At 31.1% G+C, this 15,645-nt stretch overlaps 3 protein-coding genes across 10 annotated transcripts in view; 1 reads left to right on the plus strand and 2 right to left on the minus strand.

Annotated features, from left to right (window-relative positions):
- LOC126915778 (gamma-aminobutyric acid receptor alpha-like) overlaps positions 1–10,204 on the minus strand; it is a 102,304-nt gene extending 92,100 nt beyond the window's left edge. Inside the window, exon 1 of one of the 3 annotated variants that reach the window (XM_050720789.1) lies at positions 10,184–10,204. Coding sequence is in view for 1 of the 3 variants with exons in the window: in XM_050720787.1 (XP_050576744.1) it covers positions 1,192–1,321 (130 nt within the window). In the remaining 2 variants the exon portion in view is untranslated. Of the gene's footprint in view, positions 1–1,191; positions 1,996–10,183 lie in introns of those variants that run through there. The other 2 variants (XM_050720787.1, XM_050720788.1) reach the window with 2 other exon arrangements.
- On the plus strand, positions 1–12,533 carry LOC126915777 (arylsulfatase B-like). 2 transcript variants are annotated; one of them, XM_050720786.1, is made up of 9 exons: positions 1–94; positions 6,571–6,761; positions 7,111–7,341; positions 8,674–8,829; positions 8,953–9,217; positions 10,186–10,343; positions 10,407–10,542; positions 10,849–11,297; positions 11,468–12,533. In XM_050720786.1, exons 2-9 carry the CDS (start codon positions 6,582–6,584, stop codon positions 11,846–11,848), a joined length of 1,956 nt encoding a protein of 651 aa, XP_050576743.1. In that variant the 5' UTR covers positions 1–94; positions 6,571–6,581; the 3' UTR covers positions 11,849–12,533. The 2 variants fall into 2 exon arrangements, with proteins under 2 accessions (XP_050576743.1, XP_050576742.1); XM_050720785.1 differs by lacking the exon at positions 1–94 and adding an exon at positions 4,337–4,627.
- Positions 12,528–15,645, minus strand: part of LOC126915770 (golgin subfamily B member 1-like) — a 16,749-nt gene continuing 13,631 nt past the window's right edge. For 4 of the 5 annotated variants that reach the window (XM_050720741.1, XM_050720742.1, XM_050720740.1 and 1 more), the window contains 3 exons: positions 13,987–14,150; positions 13,634–13,688; positions 12,528–13,339 (listed from right to left, as the gene is read on the minus strand). In XM_050720741.1, coding sequence (XP_050576698.1) covers positions 13,315–13,339; positions 13,634–13,688; positions 13,987–14,150 — 244 coding nt within the window. In that variant the 3' untranslated portion in view covers positions 12,528–13,314. The remainder of the gene's footprint in view (positions 13,340–13,633; positions 13,689–13,986; positions 14,151–15,645) is intronic. The other variant, XR_007710323.1, reaches the window with a different exon arrangement.

Below are 15,645 nucleotides of genomic sequence, written 5' to 3' on the forward strand. Positions count from 1 at the left end.
CGAGGTTGTAGGAACGCGCAACTTAAGCGTGAATTAGATAAATCGCAGTCTCCTTCAGTCTGCCAAACAAGAAAGTGTACCATTGTATTTTAAGGTAAGTTCTTGCCTTCTTATATACCTTATTAAATATATATAATATAAATATAAATAAATAATTCCAATTATTGTTTCATGTGAATTTTACACGAAATCTCGCCTAGATAATTGATTGTTTTTAAACTGATTCCTGAGCACAAGGTGATAGGTTAAACATAACTGAGAAACATTCAGTTTATATACTGAATATATCACATCGATATTTGTATAAAAATAATTCCATTATATCAATAATCATAAAAATATAATTATTAAAATTAATTCTTAAAATTTGCATTTTTGCAACACTAAAACATTGTAATTTTAATCATGTGAAAATTATAATCTTAGAAATTCATTAATATTTTATATATTATAACTTTAAGATTATTATGTGAATTTATATCTTATATATATAATAATTTCAAAATTAATACGATTGCGTATGATGTAAATGAGTAAAACATATTATGTCTAAAGCGTTTTACGTATCACTCTTATTTCTTAATACTTTCTATTATGTCTCTAAAGTTTACTAAAAAAAATACTACTACTTTCCCTCTGCTTTTTTAACGAGTATGTAATTATACCTTATATTTACCTACTTCCTTAATCACTGTTCCATATCTGATTCTTTTCAAAGTAATATATATGACTTATTGCTATAGATATATACTCCAAATTACATTCCAACAACAATTTAATATTTATCTATAACAATTTCTTTTCCTTTATGGAGAATTACAATTATTTTTAAACTGGAAGAACAATTAAGTGAATGGAATAATCATTATTATTCGCTAAGTTTATAGTAACTAGTAAATATTAATTACTATCTAGTAACTATTGTCATAATACTTAACTATATACTTAGCACAATATATTATTGAAGCATAAAAACATCTACAAAATTAATATTTATACTTTATACTACTTTTGTCGATTATTTTTTATTAGGTACTTTTATCAACAACAATTAAAACACATGCTGCGTTCGAAATATATAATCGGATCATCGAGCAGCCATTATAATGAATCTATTGAATCCAATGGAACTAAATTATAAAATAAAAGTTCCGGTAAAATGAAATAAAATTTCAAACAAATTTTAATTACCTTGAGATATTTGCAAAATGTAAAATAATTCGTAGAAAGTAACAGCTTCGTCATCAGTAACTCTGGTTTTCGTTGATGCACTCACTTCGAATAAATTACTGTCTAAGAAAACTATGTAGTCCATTTTCATTTTACGTTCGTAAGAAGCTATTTTCTACCTTTCGCGGAAGTAAAAGTACAAGACTATGTCTATGACATAACTTCGTTTTTAGATATACACAATAAGCAAAAATACGTGTACTAAAGAAAAAGTGTCAGAAACGAATAAGATATCCATCGAGTTTCGAAAAATTAAAATGCGTGAATTAGGCATGAAACGAGTTTACTGGAGTGAATGTAAACTAATGAAAATCAAGTAGTGTCGCGTGTACTATATACACATTTTACTACGCGAATCAGTGCATAAACTCCGTTCACGTCGTTTACAAATAAATCCTGTTACGTTTCACCCATCTTAACCTCTCCGGTACACGCGTCGACTACAAAAACTATGAGCATACTAACGACAATTTTTCGCGCCACAATCTTTTCACTTACGAAAACACGATAAGCGCATACTTTAAATATGGACAACGCGATTCCAGAACGACTCTTTTGTTAATACCTCGAAGGAGAAGGAACTGGACTTTTGATTGATGCGAGTGAAAGCGATAAAACTGTTGCGCGACAATTTTTCGTTTGTGCGCGTAACCTAATGATCGAGAACCATCCAATGCGACCCCATAATCAAACGTCGACTGAAGTCTACAATACGATATACAAATGCTCTTGCTCGCGACGTAGCTGTTAGATGATACCACACAGCGAACGAGGGTCATACTAAATCAAATTGTAAATCAAATATTCAGTAGAATAAAGAAAAATTTTAGCAAACTCTTAATTGTATTGATATTTGTTAACTTCTTCATTGACTGAAATATCATATTAGTATTCGTAAGATGATATGATTTATTAAAATCTGTCTATTTAAACTATAGATATATGTAAATAAATACTAGGTAGATAATATGTACTTAAAAATTTATTTCGTATGTTAAGAAATTGAAATATACGACAATATATGTATAATTAAAATATAAATTAAATTTGGTTGCTCGTCTAAATTTTTAAATTCGACATTAGAATCTGAAAGTTTCGAATAGTTTGGATTAAAAGATTTAAATTACAAATCATTCAATTAATATTTAAATAAGTAATAAATGATGAGAAAAAGTAAATATTGGTTTCATTCTCACGAAATTTCAAATCTAAGAAATATATAAGGAATACAAAAGTACATATTACAAATCAAAGTTTTAGAAATTTATGTTTTAAAACTTCAAACTTCTAGAATATGGGATTTGATAGTATTTGCTACGGCTGCACAGAGGGACCAACGATATTTTGTATTCAAAGAAAGTCCAGAAATGACAGAAACAAAGAAAACACGTTTTATCTTATAAAATAGGTCGCATCTACGACATTCTTGTCAATACCATAAAAATCAAACATTCTTCGAGGATTTAAGATCGAAAAGAATTATATATTTTACCAAATCTGGGAGAAAATTGCATAAAAACATTTTCCTCGCTATCCAATATTTATACCGATATCAAATAACAAAACTACAATATAATGGACTTTGTAATAAATAAATTGAATTTCTACAAAATAAATAGTTTTCAGAATGCAAACGGATGAAGTATTTAAATATATGTTTGTATTTCATCAAATTAATTCATCTGCTAATTACTTTTTCCACGTACTGTACATTAGTAACGCGCATCCAGTTACATCTTTGATTTCGGTTAATTTACTCGCAATATAAATCGTGTTTCACTACGTCGTTTCTTTTTACACCAGAGTCAATTTGCTACTTAATTTGAAAGAAGCCGACTACATTCATAGAAGTAGAGCTACATAGCAATTATATTAATTAAGTGCATTCCTGTATATATAGTATAATATACAGTAGATAATTAAAATATTTGTATATCCCTTCTATCATAATTTATCTATCATATTGTATATAAATAGCGATTCGTTAAATCCAACGTCCATTTATTAATTTATCCATTGTATAGGTGCATACATATAAAGTTTCTATTATTTAATAATATCTTCATTCAATTACAAAAAGTCAGAATCCAATTAATAACCATAGCAGTGCGCACATGCTTTTTATATCAGCTGCAGTCACGGGTAGCCGTATATAGAAAATCTTTGAAAAAGATAGCCTTCACACATGAGATCGCGAAGGAGATTATAAATTATAATAAAACGAAATGCGAGATATCAAAGACTAAAAACATATCTAATTGAACGAACTATGTATGGAAGCTTTCATTGTAAACATCATTTTCGTTTTTTACTTATTTTAAATCATAATAAATATTGTTAAGTAAGTAACGTAATAATATAAATATATTATATTCCAATTGACACGATCTCATATGTGCAAGTATTTTGCTTTGACTCTATAAAAATAGATAAATATGAAATAATGGAATGCTCCGTGTAAAACTAACAGAGAAACGTAACAATCGGAACAAATTGAGGAAATTAGCGACAATTAACGAACGTTTTCGCAGCGTTCTGCTTATGACAATCTGAATGTCATGCCGATTGAAAATTTAATTACATCGCGACGCAGGCTACTGCAAGCTTTACTTGTGTTTCCATCTAATTATTCAAATCGTATTTGTCCAAACTGTGGCACCGTTCCAACCAATAATATGTACTATCTCGTTAATATAATATAATAATTCCACCGGAATTATTGGTCGAATCGAAATGCTACATCAAAAGCTATATCACCTTAGTTTCTTGAAATAAAAAGTTGTTCGTTCTCAACTAGTGTCATTGCATTATATAAATAATAATAACAGAATAGATTTGAGAATATTATTAAATAAGAACTATCTTAGTGCTATGTCTATCTCGATACTTATAAAACATCTATTTTATTAAAAAAGGATTTGTGTGTGTGTGTGTCTCTCTCTCTCTCTCTCTCTCTCTCTCTCTCTCTCTCTCTCTCTCTGCCTAAATACCACAAGATTATTAAATAAGATTTTTCCATGGCATAGTAATTTTACATGCACAAAAACCACAATGATTTGAAAGGAACGTTGAATTTTCACGTATACATACACGACGCATCGCTGCGACTTCTCGCACTCGCCTTCTTCATTTTCCTCCCCCAGAACAGCACTTTCGTTATGCTCCAGATCCTCCCTTTGCTCCTCGCCGCTAGCCATACGGAAAATCTAAAGTGGTAATAAGCCAACGCGTTTTGAGTTTCCCAGTTAGTCGGTTCTCGCGTTGGCAAAGACCAGCCGAACGAAGTTGATCTCTTTTATTCCACGGAAAGATGCCACCCGGACATAAACGGAAAAAATGTACAGCTTACAACGAATAGTTGGATACAGGACAGTCATTCTTCTCCTTTACCATGAACGTAAGAAGAACTTTCTTCCTTCGCTCTCACGTATTTGAAAGATATTTACGCATTTCCATTTAACGCGGCTGAAATTGTGTCATCGATGAAACGTTATTAATTAACATAATTTTTCAATATATAATAATTCTAATGCTAATAGATTAATCACCGAGTGACAAAGTGATTTTTATCGTCGTTAGTCGCCTCAAAATATGCGAAAAATTGCAACACCTCAGTAATAAATTTTATTGATTGATGAAGAATAGCTCCGTACAGTGCAAGTGTTCAGAATAGTTGACCATCCTGATGTTTATGCAGGAACCAGCATATTCATTACCTTTAAGGACTAACTTTAGCATGGGGAGAAATGCCCAAAACTTAATTCCTCCGTAAAAGTACGATCCTACGCTCGGTATGGTACGGTACGCTCGAATGAATAAATAAATAAATAAATAAATAAATCGAATGATTATAGTACTATTCTTAGGGTTGTAAATTAAGCGTACCATAGAAAAAGTAGACATTTGAAGTAACGAACTTTTAATTATCGCTCGGGAATATTTATGGACTTGCTTCTCTTTAACAGGACAATCTGATCATAAAGTCGCAGACAAGAAATATTTGAAATTACGTTGCTCTCTACCATCTTTACAGCAGAATGACGTTGACTTCTTAGGGCTAAGTTGCAACAATAAATTTGTTAAAGCTTGCGAATATTTTATTGTTTGGGAATTATCTTATTATTTGAAAAGCTCAAACTGTTTAATTATCCGACCTCCTACCGATCGTTTTTTTTTTCGTTCATTCTGGAATTAGCCAGATTTAAATATACTTATTGTCATATTTTCAAACTGATTTTCTCGGAAACGAAACGTCATATGATAAAATCTTATTGCATATTTTTACCTTATTTTTTCTCGTAGAATTACTCTACACCCAATTATATCAATGGTTACAGACTACTCTGTATAAATGAGATGACGAAACGATCTTCTAAATTCATACAACTACTGATATTGTTTTATACGTCAAATAAAAGTCCTGTGGATTAATTGATGAGTAATTAATTAGTAATATTTAATATTTAATTTGTTATTTATTTATATATTTATTTAATATTTAATTATTTGATTAAAAAGAAAGATATATATACTACAGCTAATTCTTTAAATAGATAATTTCAATGTATAATTTGCTAACTTCATAAGTACTGTTTTTAGCTATTAATTTGCCATTAATTTATACTTTTTAATACATATTCACATACTGTTGCAACAAATACTGTTACTGTTGAATATTTACGGGCGGCAATATATGGATTTATCTAAAGATGAATTCAAATACAATAAGGTAAATAACGGTAGTAGAAAAGCTCATTACTTTCCTTTAGTTCCTTTGATTAAACAATTGCCTGCTCATATATTTCTGAAATATTTTGACAAGGATATTTGTTCTTTTGTTTAACATTTCGTATATAAGCCCAGATCTTCGAGATTTTTGAATCAGTAATGCTAATGGCACTACATCTATCATTGTACTATCGTTACTAGTGCTGGACTAAACATAGAAACATCCGATATTGGAGTATTACTATCACCAACCATATATTATATAGTATTATTAATTTACTTAATTACTTTAATTAATTAATTATCATTATTGTTTATTATATTATTGTTAAATTATTAATTTATTTCCTTCTGTAATTAACTTTTATGTTGGAATTTCAACCTCGAGATAGTATTTTATTGATATTTGTACTTTGAAACTTTACACTTCGTTTTCAATCAAATCTGTAATTTACTTAATCAATATTTATGATAGTAGCTAATCAAATTATAACTATTTGCTATACAATCAGTTCTACGAACTGTATGGGTATCTTAATAGATTGTATCAGTTTTTAAATTTGATCTGTAATCAACTTCTGTGAATGGTAAATTTTATTTTATTTGTTGCAGCTGATTTCGAAATGAACCTCACACTGATACTACAGCTTTTTACCGTGCTATTTCTCTCGGAATTAATAGTAACAACCGTGAGCACAATTTTCTTGACAACTTTACTTCCGCGGCCGCAAGTGAAAATTAACTTTCAACCACCGAAAACCAAACAGAAGCCACATATCATCATTATTCTTGCCGATGACTTGGTATGTACAAATAACAGCAGAGAATCGATATATCGTGTCCGTAAAAAAGGACGTTACAATTAAACAAAGTAACATTATATCTGATACGAAGAAAGATATTCTGAAAATAAAACTGTAAATATACTAAAGAATTACGAATTTTATATCTTTTTAGTTATTAAGAATATTTCTCGCAAAATCCATATCAATTTTTATCGTGCCGCTTTAATGATATTCGTGATATTCATCTATTGGTATTAATATTTAATATGAATTAAATAATATATCATTCAGATGTACTGAAAATAAAAGACGATAATAATCATATCCTCGATTACTTAAAAAATGTTTATTTAAAATCATTGCATAGGGTTGGAACGACGTAAGCTTTCACGGATCGGATCAAATTCCTACACCGAACATCGACGCCCTTGCATGCAATGGTATCATCTTAAACAATCATTACGTTCCGGCATTGTGCACGCCAAGCAGATCCGCTTTGATGACTGGAAAAAACCCGATTCATCTGGGTATGCAACATTCTGTTCTCTATCCAACCGAACCACGAGGGCTTCCTCTAAGTGAGAAACTATTACCGCAGGTAGGTTTCTGAACGAATCACGCAACGTGAGTTTCTTTCGATTTTATCTTCTTAATAAAATATCATTTATTAGGAAGCTTACTAAATATTATGTTCTACTAAATATATAATATAATATATTACATTACATTAAATATTATATAGCTACTTTGCATTAGTACTATTAGCATAACTTATATATTAATATATAATTATATATATAATATATATATTAATAGTAATATTTGCATACCTTATTTACGTGGCATTGATAGTGGCACAAGTAAAAAGATTTCAAACTTACTTTTATTAAATACGAAATCTACATTATGTTTCTATTTCTATCACGTAAAATGGCATATTTATAGTGGCATCAGTTTTGCGTTAAAGGGCAGTTACATCAATAAAGCCTGTATTTAGTATTTTCAAAAATATAAATTTTAAAAGGTCTCTCCTAGAAAATTTACATTTCTTGTTGTACCACTTATTAATAGTTGTACCACTATTAATGCCAAGTAGCGATATTAACTATATAATATAGTATTATCTATATTAAATAGTATTTTTTGGGAAGTTTATTTAAAGTATTTTACAATTCTTCTCACGAATAACTTTTATATATAATCATAGTAAATTCTTTGTTAATCTATGATCATTTGCATGATCAAGCAAATTTACCATAAAGCAAATATTAAGATATCAGAAACTGCTTGATCAGAATACAATAGAATTATTCAAATAATGAAAGCCAGAATATATTCTTTATTTTTAAATAAAGAAAATTCTCTACTTTGAAATAAAAAAAAATTTGAGTGTACCAAAGTCTCAAGTGTACCAAATTATCAGAATTCGTAAATTCATTAGTTGTTCATATGTTTAATTATATCGTAATTTCGATTAAATATTCATACGTTTTCTGTAATAAAAAAATCTTACTCTAATTAAATCACTGGATTAAATTACCGAAATTAATTATAAGAGACTATTTGCTATGATTTTCTCCGCGTTATCGATATCACAGGAAATACGTAAATATCTCGGAAACTATAAATTGTACGAGAAAGGATTTGAAACAAATGTTGTACGATTTCGAAGGGTATATATCGTGCTGATATTTACTTTACCTTGCAATGATCTTGAAATGCCCTGTGAAGATCACAGATACATTTTTAAGTAAGAATTATGTATATGTTGTTATATGATGTACATTCATATATATTTTTATTCCATATTCTTGTAGACGACATGAAAACGTTTTAAAAACACTAAGCGAATCATTAATTTAAGTTTAATGCACTAAAATACGATTTGGATAAAAACTTAATATATTTTTCGTACGAATGTTCGTTTCAGTATTTACAGGAGATAGGCTATAAAACGCACGCTGTGGGAAAATGGCATTTAGGATATTTCAAAAAACAATATACTCCGACGTATCGTGGATTTGACTCACACTTTGGATATTGGAACGGTCTTGAGGATTATTACACTCATATCGCGCAAGAACCGGTAAATGTTTTGAAAGTTAACTTCGTGATAACTTGTCATCTCTAAAATTTTATTTTCCTAAATATGAAACGTTAAAACATAAAACCTATATAAATCAGTTTTGTATAAGAAAAATTTCCTCAGGATCCGCTATATAACGAGTACAAAGGCTTCGATATGAGGCGAAATCTGACAGTGGCATGGGACACTGCAGGAAAATACGCTACCGATCTGTTCACGAACGAAGCTGTGCGACTGATTAACGAACACGATACTGAACGTCCAATGTTTCTATACCTGGCTCACTTGGCTGCCCATAAAGGTAATGAAGATCAACTGCTACGAGCACCAGACGAAGAGATCGCCAAATTTTCATACATTCTCGACCCGGAAAGAAGAATCCAAGCAGGTAAACGTTAGCCTGTTTCTTGACAAATTATCTACTTCAATTATACCTTAACACTTTGAGGACGGTATGCTCTGACAAGCATCTAGCCAGAATTCCGCGTATTTTTGGAAAAGGTTCAAAAGGTCGCTGAAAAGTTCGTTCCGATTTAGGTTTCAATTCGATATACATTTATTGAGTTATATAGGTTTTTTTATATATAGGTATTTTATTCCACGGTCTTTCTCTATCTTTCACGCAACTTGAATATTCCATCCTTGCAGAACCTCTCAGATTTTTCGGCGATAAACTTTTCAATATGATCTTTCATCTCGACCAAATTCTTTAAAAATCGGAACGAACTTTCCAAATAGCATTTAACAAGTGTAATATCTTGTTAAGAATCAACGACCATATTTAAAGATACTTCTAGTAACATTTCTTAGTGTGATATGCTTGAAAACAATTTCACCGATGAAGAGATACTAAGCAAAATCTATTATTTTATTAAACTCCTTAAAAATCGGAACGAACTCTCCAAGCAGCCAATATTATATCTAATATACTGATAACGATTTCGAATTATTCAAGCATGTAGTTAACATTTTTAGAGGATGATATCATCGCCAACAGTTGAAAAATGAAGGATGCAAATTCGCGTCGCACGTGCGCAAAGTGTTAACTTTATCGGTTTTCAACATTTCCAAATAACAGCGTTCACAACGTACCTCCAGACCGCGGATCTGCTCTTTTAAGCAATTCAAAATAGCGATCGTAATGTAAACAAATATTTAACACTCTACAATTAAAATATCAATTATCGTACTCCCTTATCAAATTCTACGTTTTTCTAAGTAAAGAAACACTTTCCGTCAATAAAAATAAAACGTACTTTCGAAGTTTCTGTGTGCGTGTTAAAAGAATAAAACATGGAAATAATATTCTAATATCGTGCCGAGTTCAAATATTATAATTTATACCTGTACTTACAGCCGTTGTATCGAAATTGGACCAAAGCGTTGGCGATGTGATGGACGCACTGCGAAGTCGCGGTATGTTGAAAAATAGCATAGTAGTCTTCATGAGCGACAACGGTGCACCAACCAACGGTATACTGAGCAATCAAGGCAGCAATTACCCTCTTCGTGGCGTAAATATATTCTACATAGAACGATTGTACGTTGGAACAGCTGAAACTTTGAGAATTTTTCAGATAAAGAACAGTCCATGGGAAGGTGGAACGAGAGGAGTCGCAGCTATCTGGAGTCCTCTGATTAGAAAATCTAAAAGAGTGTCGAATCAAATGATGTTCATGTCCGATTGGCTACCTACGCTTTTGTCTGCAGCAGGTTAATAGAATAATATTAAAAGTATTAAAATCATTCTACGGTATTAGAAATTCGCGTTCCATTAAATTCTCATTTCTCGCAAAATTTTCAAAACAAGTGTAAGACAAATTATTAAAAGGATCAAGATTTTGCTATAAGTCACTTTACGTCCACGTCTCTATAGAAATACTTTACCATATTGATATTGCAAGATATTACGATAAGATTGCTAAAAACGTTAACAAATGCTAGATTAATTGAAACGTTTGCGAAATCAGATTGACAGACAGTAAAGTTTATTTTATTCAAAACTCGTATAACCTTTAGGAGTGGACAGGATGCAACTCGGAAACATCGATGGATTCGATCTCTGGCCATCCTTGGTGTCGGGCAAAATCAGTCCCAGATCCGAAATAGTGATCAACATCGATGACCTCGCTGATTATGCTGCTATTAGACGGGGCGATTTTAAATATATCATCGGTCAGACTGAAACTGGCAGCGCCTGGCTTGGGGCAAGTGGAGACCCATCCGAGGGCGTTTCCCCTCGATACGATCCTTACAAAGTGTTGTACAGCAAAACTGGTGTCGCTATTTCTGGTGTTATTACCGCTAAACAAGCGATGGAACTAAACGAAAAGAAAAAAGAAAACATAAAAATTGTGTACGATACTTCTTCAAAAACCAATTTTCAAGAAAAGATACTTACTAGCGAGGACATTATCGAAATGCGAAAAAAAGCACAGATAAAGTGTAACGTTACAGAGAAAGATAAGGTCAGTGTCGTACGAACAAAGATCCTATTTGAAATTACATATGTTACGTATAAGTTTTCTACGCTAATTTATTTTTATTTTCACTGATAAAAATACCATAACTTATAATAAGTTTTATAACCACCTTGTGTTGCAAGCCGCTAAAAAATTTGTCTACAATTTTATTACAGATCCCTTGTGAGCCAATGATAGCACCATGTCTCTTTAATATAGAACAAGATCCTTGCGAAATGGTGAATCTTGCTGGGAAAAGTCCTCTGAATTTAGTTATATTTGAAACGATTCTTATTAAGCACGGATTAACCGTGATACCTCCTAGTAATTTGGATGGAGATCCCAGATCGGATCCATCGCTTTGGAATAACACCTGGACCAGTTGGACCGAAACTAATCCATTAATGCTCGCTTATACGAATATTAAGCAGCCTGAAGACGTCAATCAGGCGATGACAGTAATATCTATCATTTTTTGTGTTTTCCTCATTGGAGCAATAATTGTTTTTAAGTATCAGAAAATTAATTTGAACAACTTGGGGAATCCTGAACATTAAAATTATCGTGAAAGAGTCACTTGTACTATAGATGACAGCGAAAAAACATTTTCTATATCTAGTGTTGTACCAGATACAAGACGAAATGATGCGCCTAGACACAAAGATATAAATTGACATCTTCAAACGAGATACACGAACGCTAAACCTCTTTTAATTACCATAAAAATTTATTACACTCGTTGTACTCTTTTGCAAAGATGTTAATGATACTCTATTTGTATTCTATTTGAACTCTAATAGTTAAACTACACACGATACTTGTTCATTTATAAATTCACGAAATGTATTAAATGAAAGCGTGTACAGAAGTTTCACGGCTTTTATCTCGTGTCATCTCGTTCTTTACTTTCCTATAGAAAATGTGATCCATACGATATACAGAAGTATTATATCGTTAATAGGATGACAACGATAAAATACAAATTCCAAGTTTAAAGGTACCGCTTGTTCAGTAAGTTTGTTGTACTTTGAGGAAAATTCATCGAATAATTCGCAACATTTGTAAATAGTCGACAATCTTAATTAATACTTACGAAATATTCATACTGATTAAAAACAAAAATTACACTTATGACTAGATTATATTACTTCTAACAGAATTAAACACACGCGCACGTGCGTTCATTTAACTAAGATCTGTCACATGAATGATAAACAATAAAAACACTTTTATGAATAAATACTTCAGTTTCATAATTTATTTATTCACCGACGCATTCTTCTCTCTGTACAAAATTTCGTGGAAATAGAAAGTTCGAATCATCGCATTTAAAAAGCAACAAATACGGCACTTCTATTTGCGATCGATATCTAGATTTCGATGATCTTGTGTTTTACCAGCATTTTATTTCAATTTACTATTAATTTCATTGATACCATTCTCTAGAAACGTTTACGTCAATAAATGGCTGGCAAATCACAAAGAATTTGCATAAAACACATTTTGAACAAAACAGTTTGCAAAAACTATAAAGAGTAACCATCGGAACAAATATTCTTCCATCAGATATCGGAACTCGATACCCGAGAAACATCTTATACTATTAACAATTTCATAGCTAATAAAATAACTGAAATATACAGTTTTTCTCCAAGGCAATGTTTCGTTATAATATATCTAAACACAAAAGCTATACAACGATTATAATACAGTTTAGTCATGCTCTTACACTCTCTTTTCCTCTGAAGAGATGGAGCGACTTTTTCGTTTTTCGTTTTAAAAGCTTCAGGAAAAATTCCTTTAGAAGCACGACACGATTAATGTTCCAACGCCCAGAATTGTCACATTAAAAATACAGACATCTTTGCATCCTTGAATCACAGGAATACATGCGTCACATCTTTAATCACGTTTATCTCATTCGATCTAGTCTAATTACAGGAATAGCCCCGGCAGTTGGCACTTGGCAGGAATGTATCCAGAAGGCAAGGATGGTATTCACTTCACCGTCATTAATATTCCATCACATGTGCACCACCTTTGGCGTGCTACAATTATGTTGACATCGTATTAATGTTAATTATCTTATGATAAACATTTCTTGGATATACAAATTTCGAAAAAAGAAATAATAATGCATTGTCTCACGATTCTAAATATTTTCTTGAATTTATAAATCAAAATATAAAATGAAAGGAACGGATGAGGGAAAAAAATTTCATTCAACGTTGAGATTAAGCATCCAAATATTTTATAGAATTAGAAACGATTAGTTAAAAGGTCAGTTATTATCTCTTTTTATTAATCAAAACTAATCTATACTGATATAATTAGAAAACTACCTTTTTCCCCACAGCCAATTCAGCAAAACGCTCGACTGACTCTGAACATCCCTAGCTGTAAGCAAAAAATTAGAAGATTTATAGCCAAGGCTTTAAAAATACCTTGAAACTTCTATAAAAATCTTACAAAACATTTATCTAAAATTTTATATCTTGTTAATTTTCTCTTCAAACTAATCAAATGTTCTACTACATCACTTTTATGATAATAATTAAGATTTCAAAAAAGAGCTTAAAATATAATGAAAAACAAAACACGTACAAAGCCAAACGAGAGTCTATTGCTACGTACTATTGCTTAATACTCTGGAAGATGAAAACTGGAAATGTTAAATATGCCTGAGGATACATACAGAGTGTATAATTTGCATTGACGAGCCGGGCAGCTGCTTCTGGGGGCAAGGTACTTAGAACGTCTTTGTGCGCTAGCAAAGACATTTGCTGTGTGTGCCTCAATTCTCGCTCATCCCTCAATCGCACGTCTTTTGCGTGGCTCACCGTTTGCAGCTGCGACAGCCTAAAGGGAAAACTAGCTTGTACAATGAAATAAGGAGCTTACTATACTACTCACAAACACATCTTAACATATTTCCGCCGAAAAAAATGTAAAGTTAATTCTCTCCTTACGAATGAAGTGCTCAGAAAGGAATTTACCACCGCATCATTCACACATTTAAAGCTCTTATAAGTAGCTTATGTCTTTACAACCAGCTGATCCGTGAATTTATTAAACTGAACCCATTAAAGTCCAATATCTATGTTTTCTTTTCTTTTGTTCAATCTAAAGATGCTATACAGGATGTCTCCGAAATCATACTACAAGCGATCGGGTGGTGATCTTACATGCAAAAATAGATTAGAAAAAGAAAAGAATATCACTTTTTTATTTAAAGCTCCGTTTTCGAAAAGATTAAGTTTAAAAGCCCATCAGGTATCCTGCATTAGCTGGAAATTTCAAATTATGAAACTTTTGTTTCTGCTCGTGTCTGTATTATTAAACATGGACAATGTCACTATTTGCTAAGCTTTCAAACACACTTCTTTTGAAAATGAAGCGTTAAACGAAAAAATGTCATTCCTTCTTTTCGGCTTATTTTTGCATATAAAATCATCACCCGACTGCTTGTACCATAATTTCAAAGGTATCTTGTATACAATTCAAGAAAAAAGATTTGAAAGAAAATTTTGCTTATCAAACCTTTGAATCTTTAATGTGCTGAACGTAACAGGAGCTCCAAAAAATTGACACTCATTCGTTTCTTGAAACGCATTCATATTTAATTGAAAACATTTGTCTTGTTCAGATTAATTGGTGCAGAGCTTCAAACAACATGAACAGATCATACAGGGCTACAGAGGAAAGGATGAATCAACTTGGAAAGCTTGTTTCCAGATCTGCTACGCACTAAGCAAACTTAGGGGCTAAACAGATGTGTAATCTTTTAATTAACACAATGATAAAAACTCTTTTTATTGAATTATGATATTTAATAGAAACTATCAGCTAAACGAATAAAAAATATTACAGAGGATAATACGTTAGAATCAAATGTGTAATTATTTTCCTTGACACTAAAAAGTATTATTTTAAAATAATAATTCTTCGACAAAATGTTTGAATTGAAATTTATAAAAGTCCTTCAATAATAATACATTTTTTCTTTGTGAATAAAAAAGAATCAAAATAAACCATGCCTGAAGACCACTTCTATTTAAAAACATAGAGATATATTATATGTATTAAGTTGTCCCAAAAGTTTTTTTCGTTTTATAAGGAAATAATAGATGCACAATATTCTTTTGTTTTATATTATTTTATTGAATTACGTATGATTCATTCTGTTCTATTGGAACTATAAAACGAAAGAAAGAAACATTTGGGACAACCTAATACATTACCTCATATAAAGTTAAATATTAATGCCTCAACTATTCCAAAAAGGAATGTGTATAACATTATATAGCGACTATAGTAAATAATGATAGATATCAATGAATTATGTACTATATAT

Source organism: Bombus affinis, chromosome 4, assembly GCF_024516045.1.
Source record: "Bombus affinis isolate iyBomAffi1 chromosome 4, iyBomAffi1.2, whole genome shotgun sequence".
NCBI lineage: Eukaryota > Metazoa > Arthropoda > Insecta > Hymenoptera > Apidae > Bombus > Bombus affinis.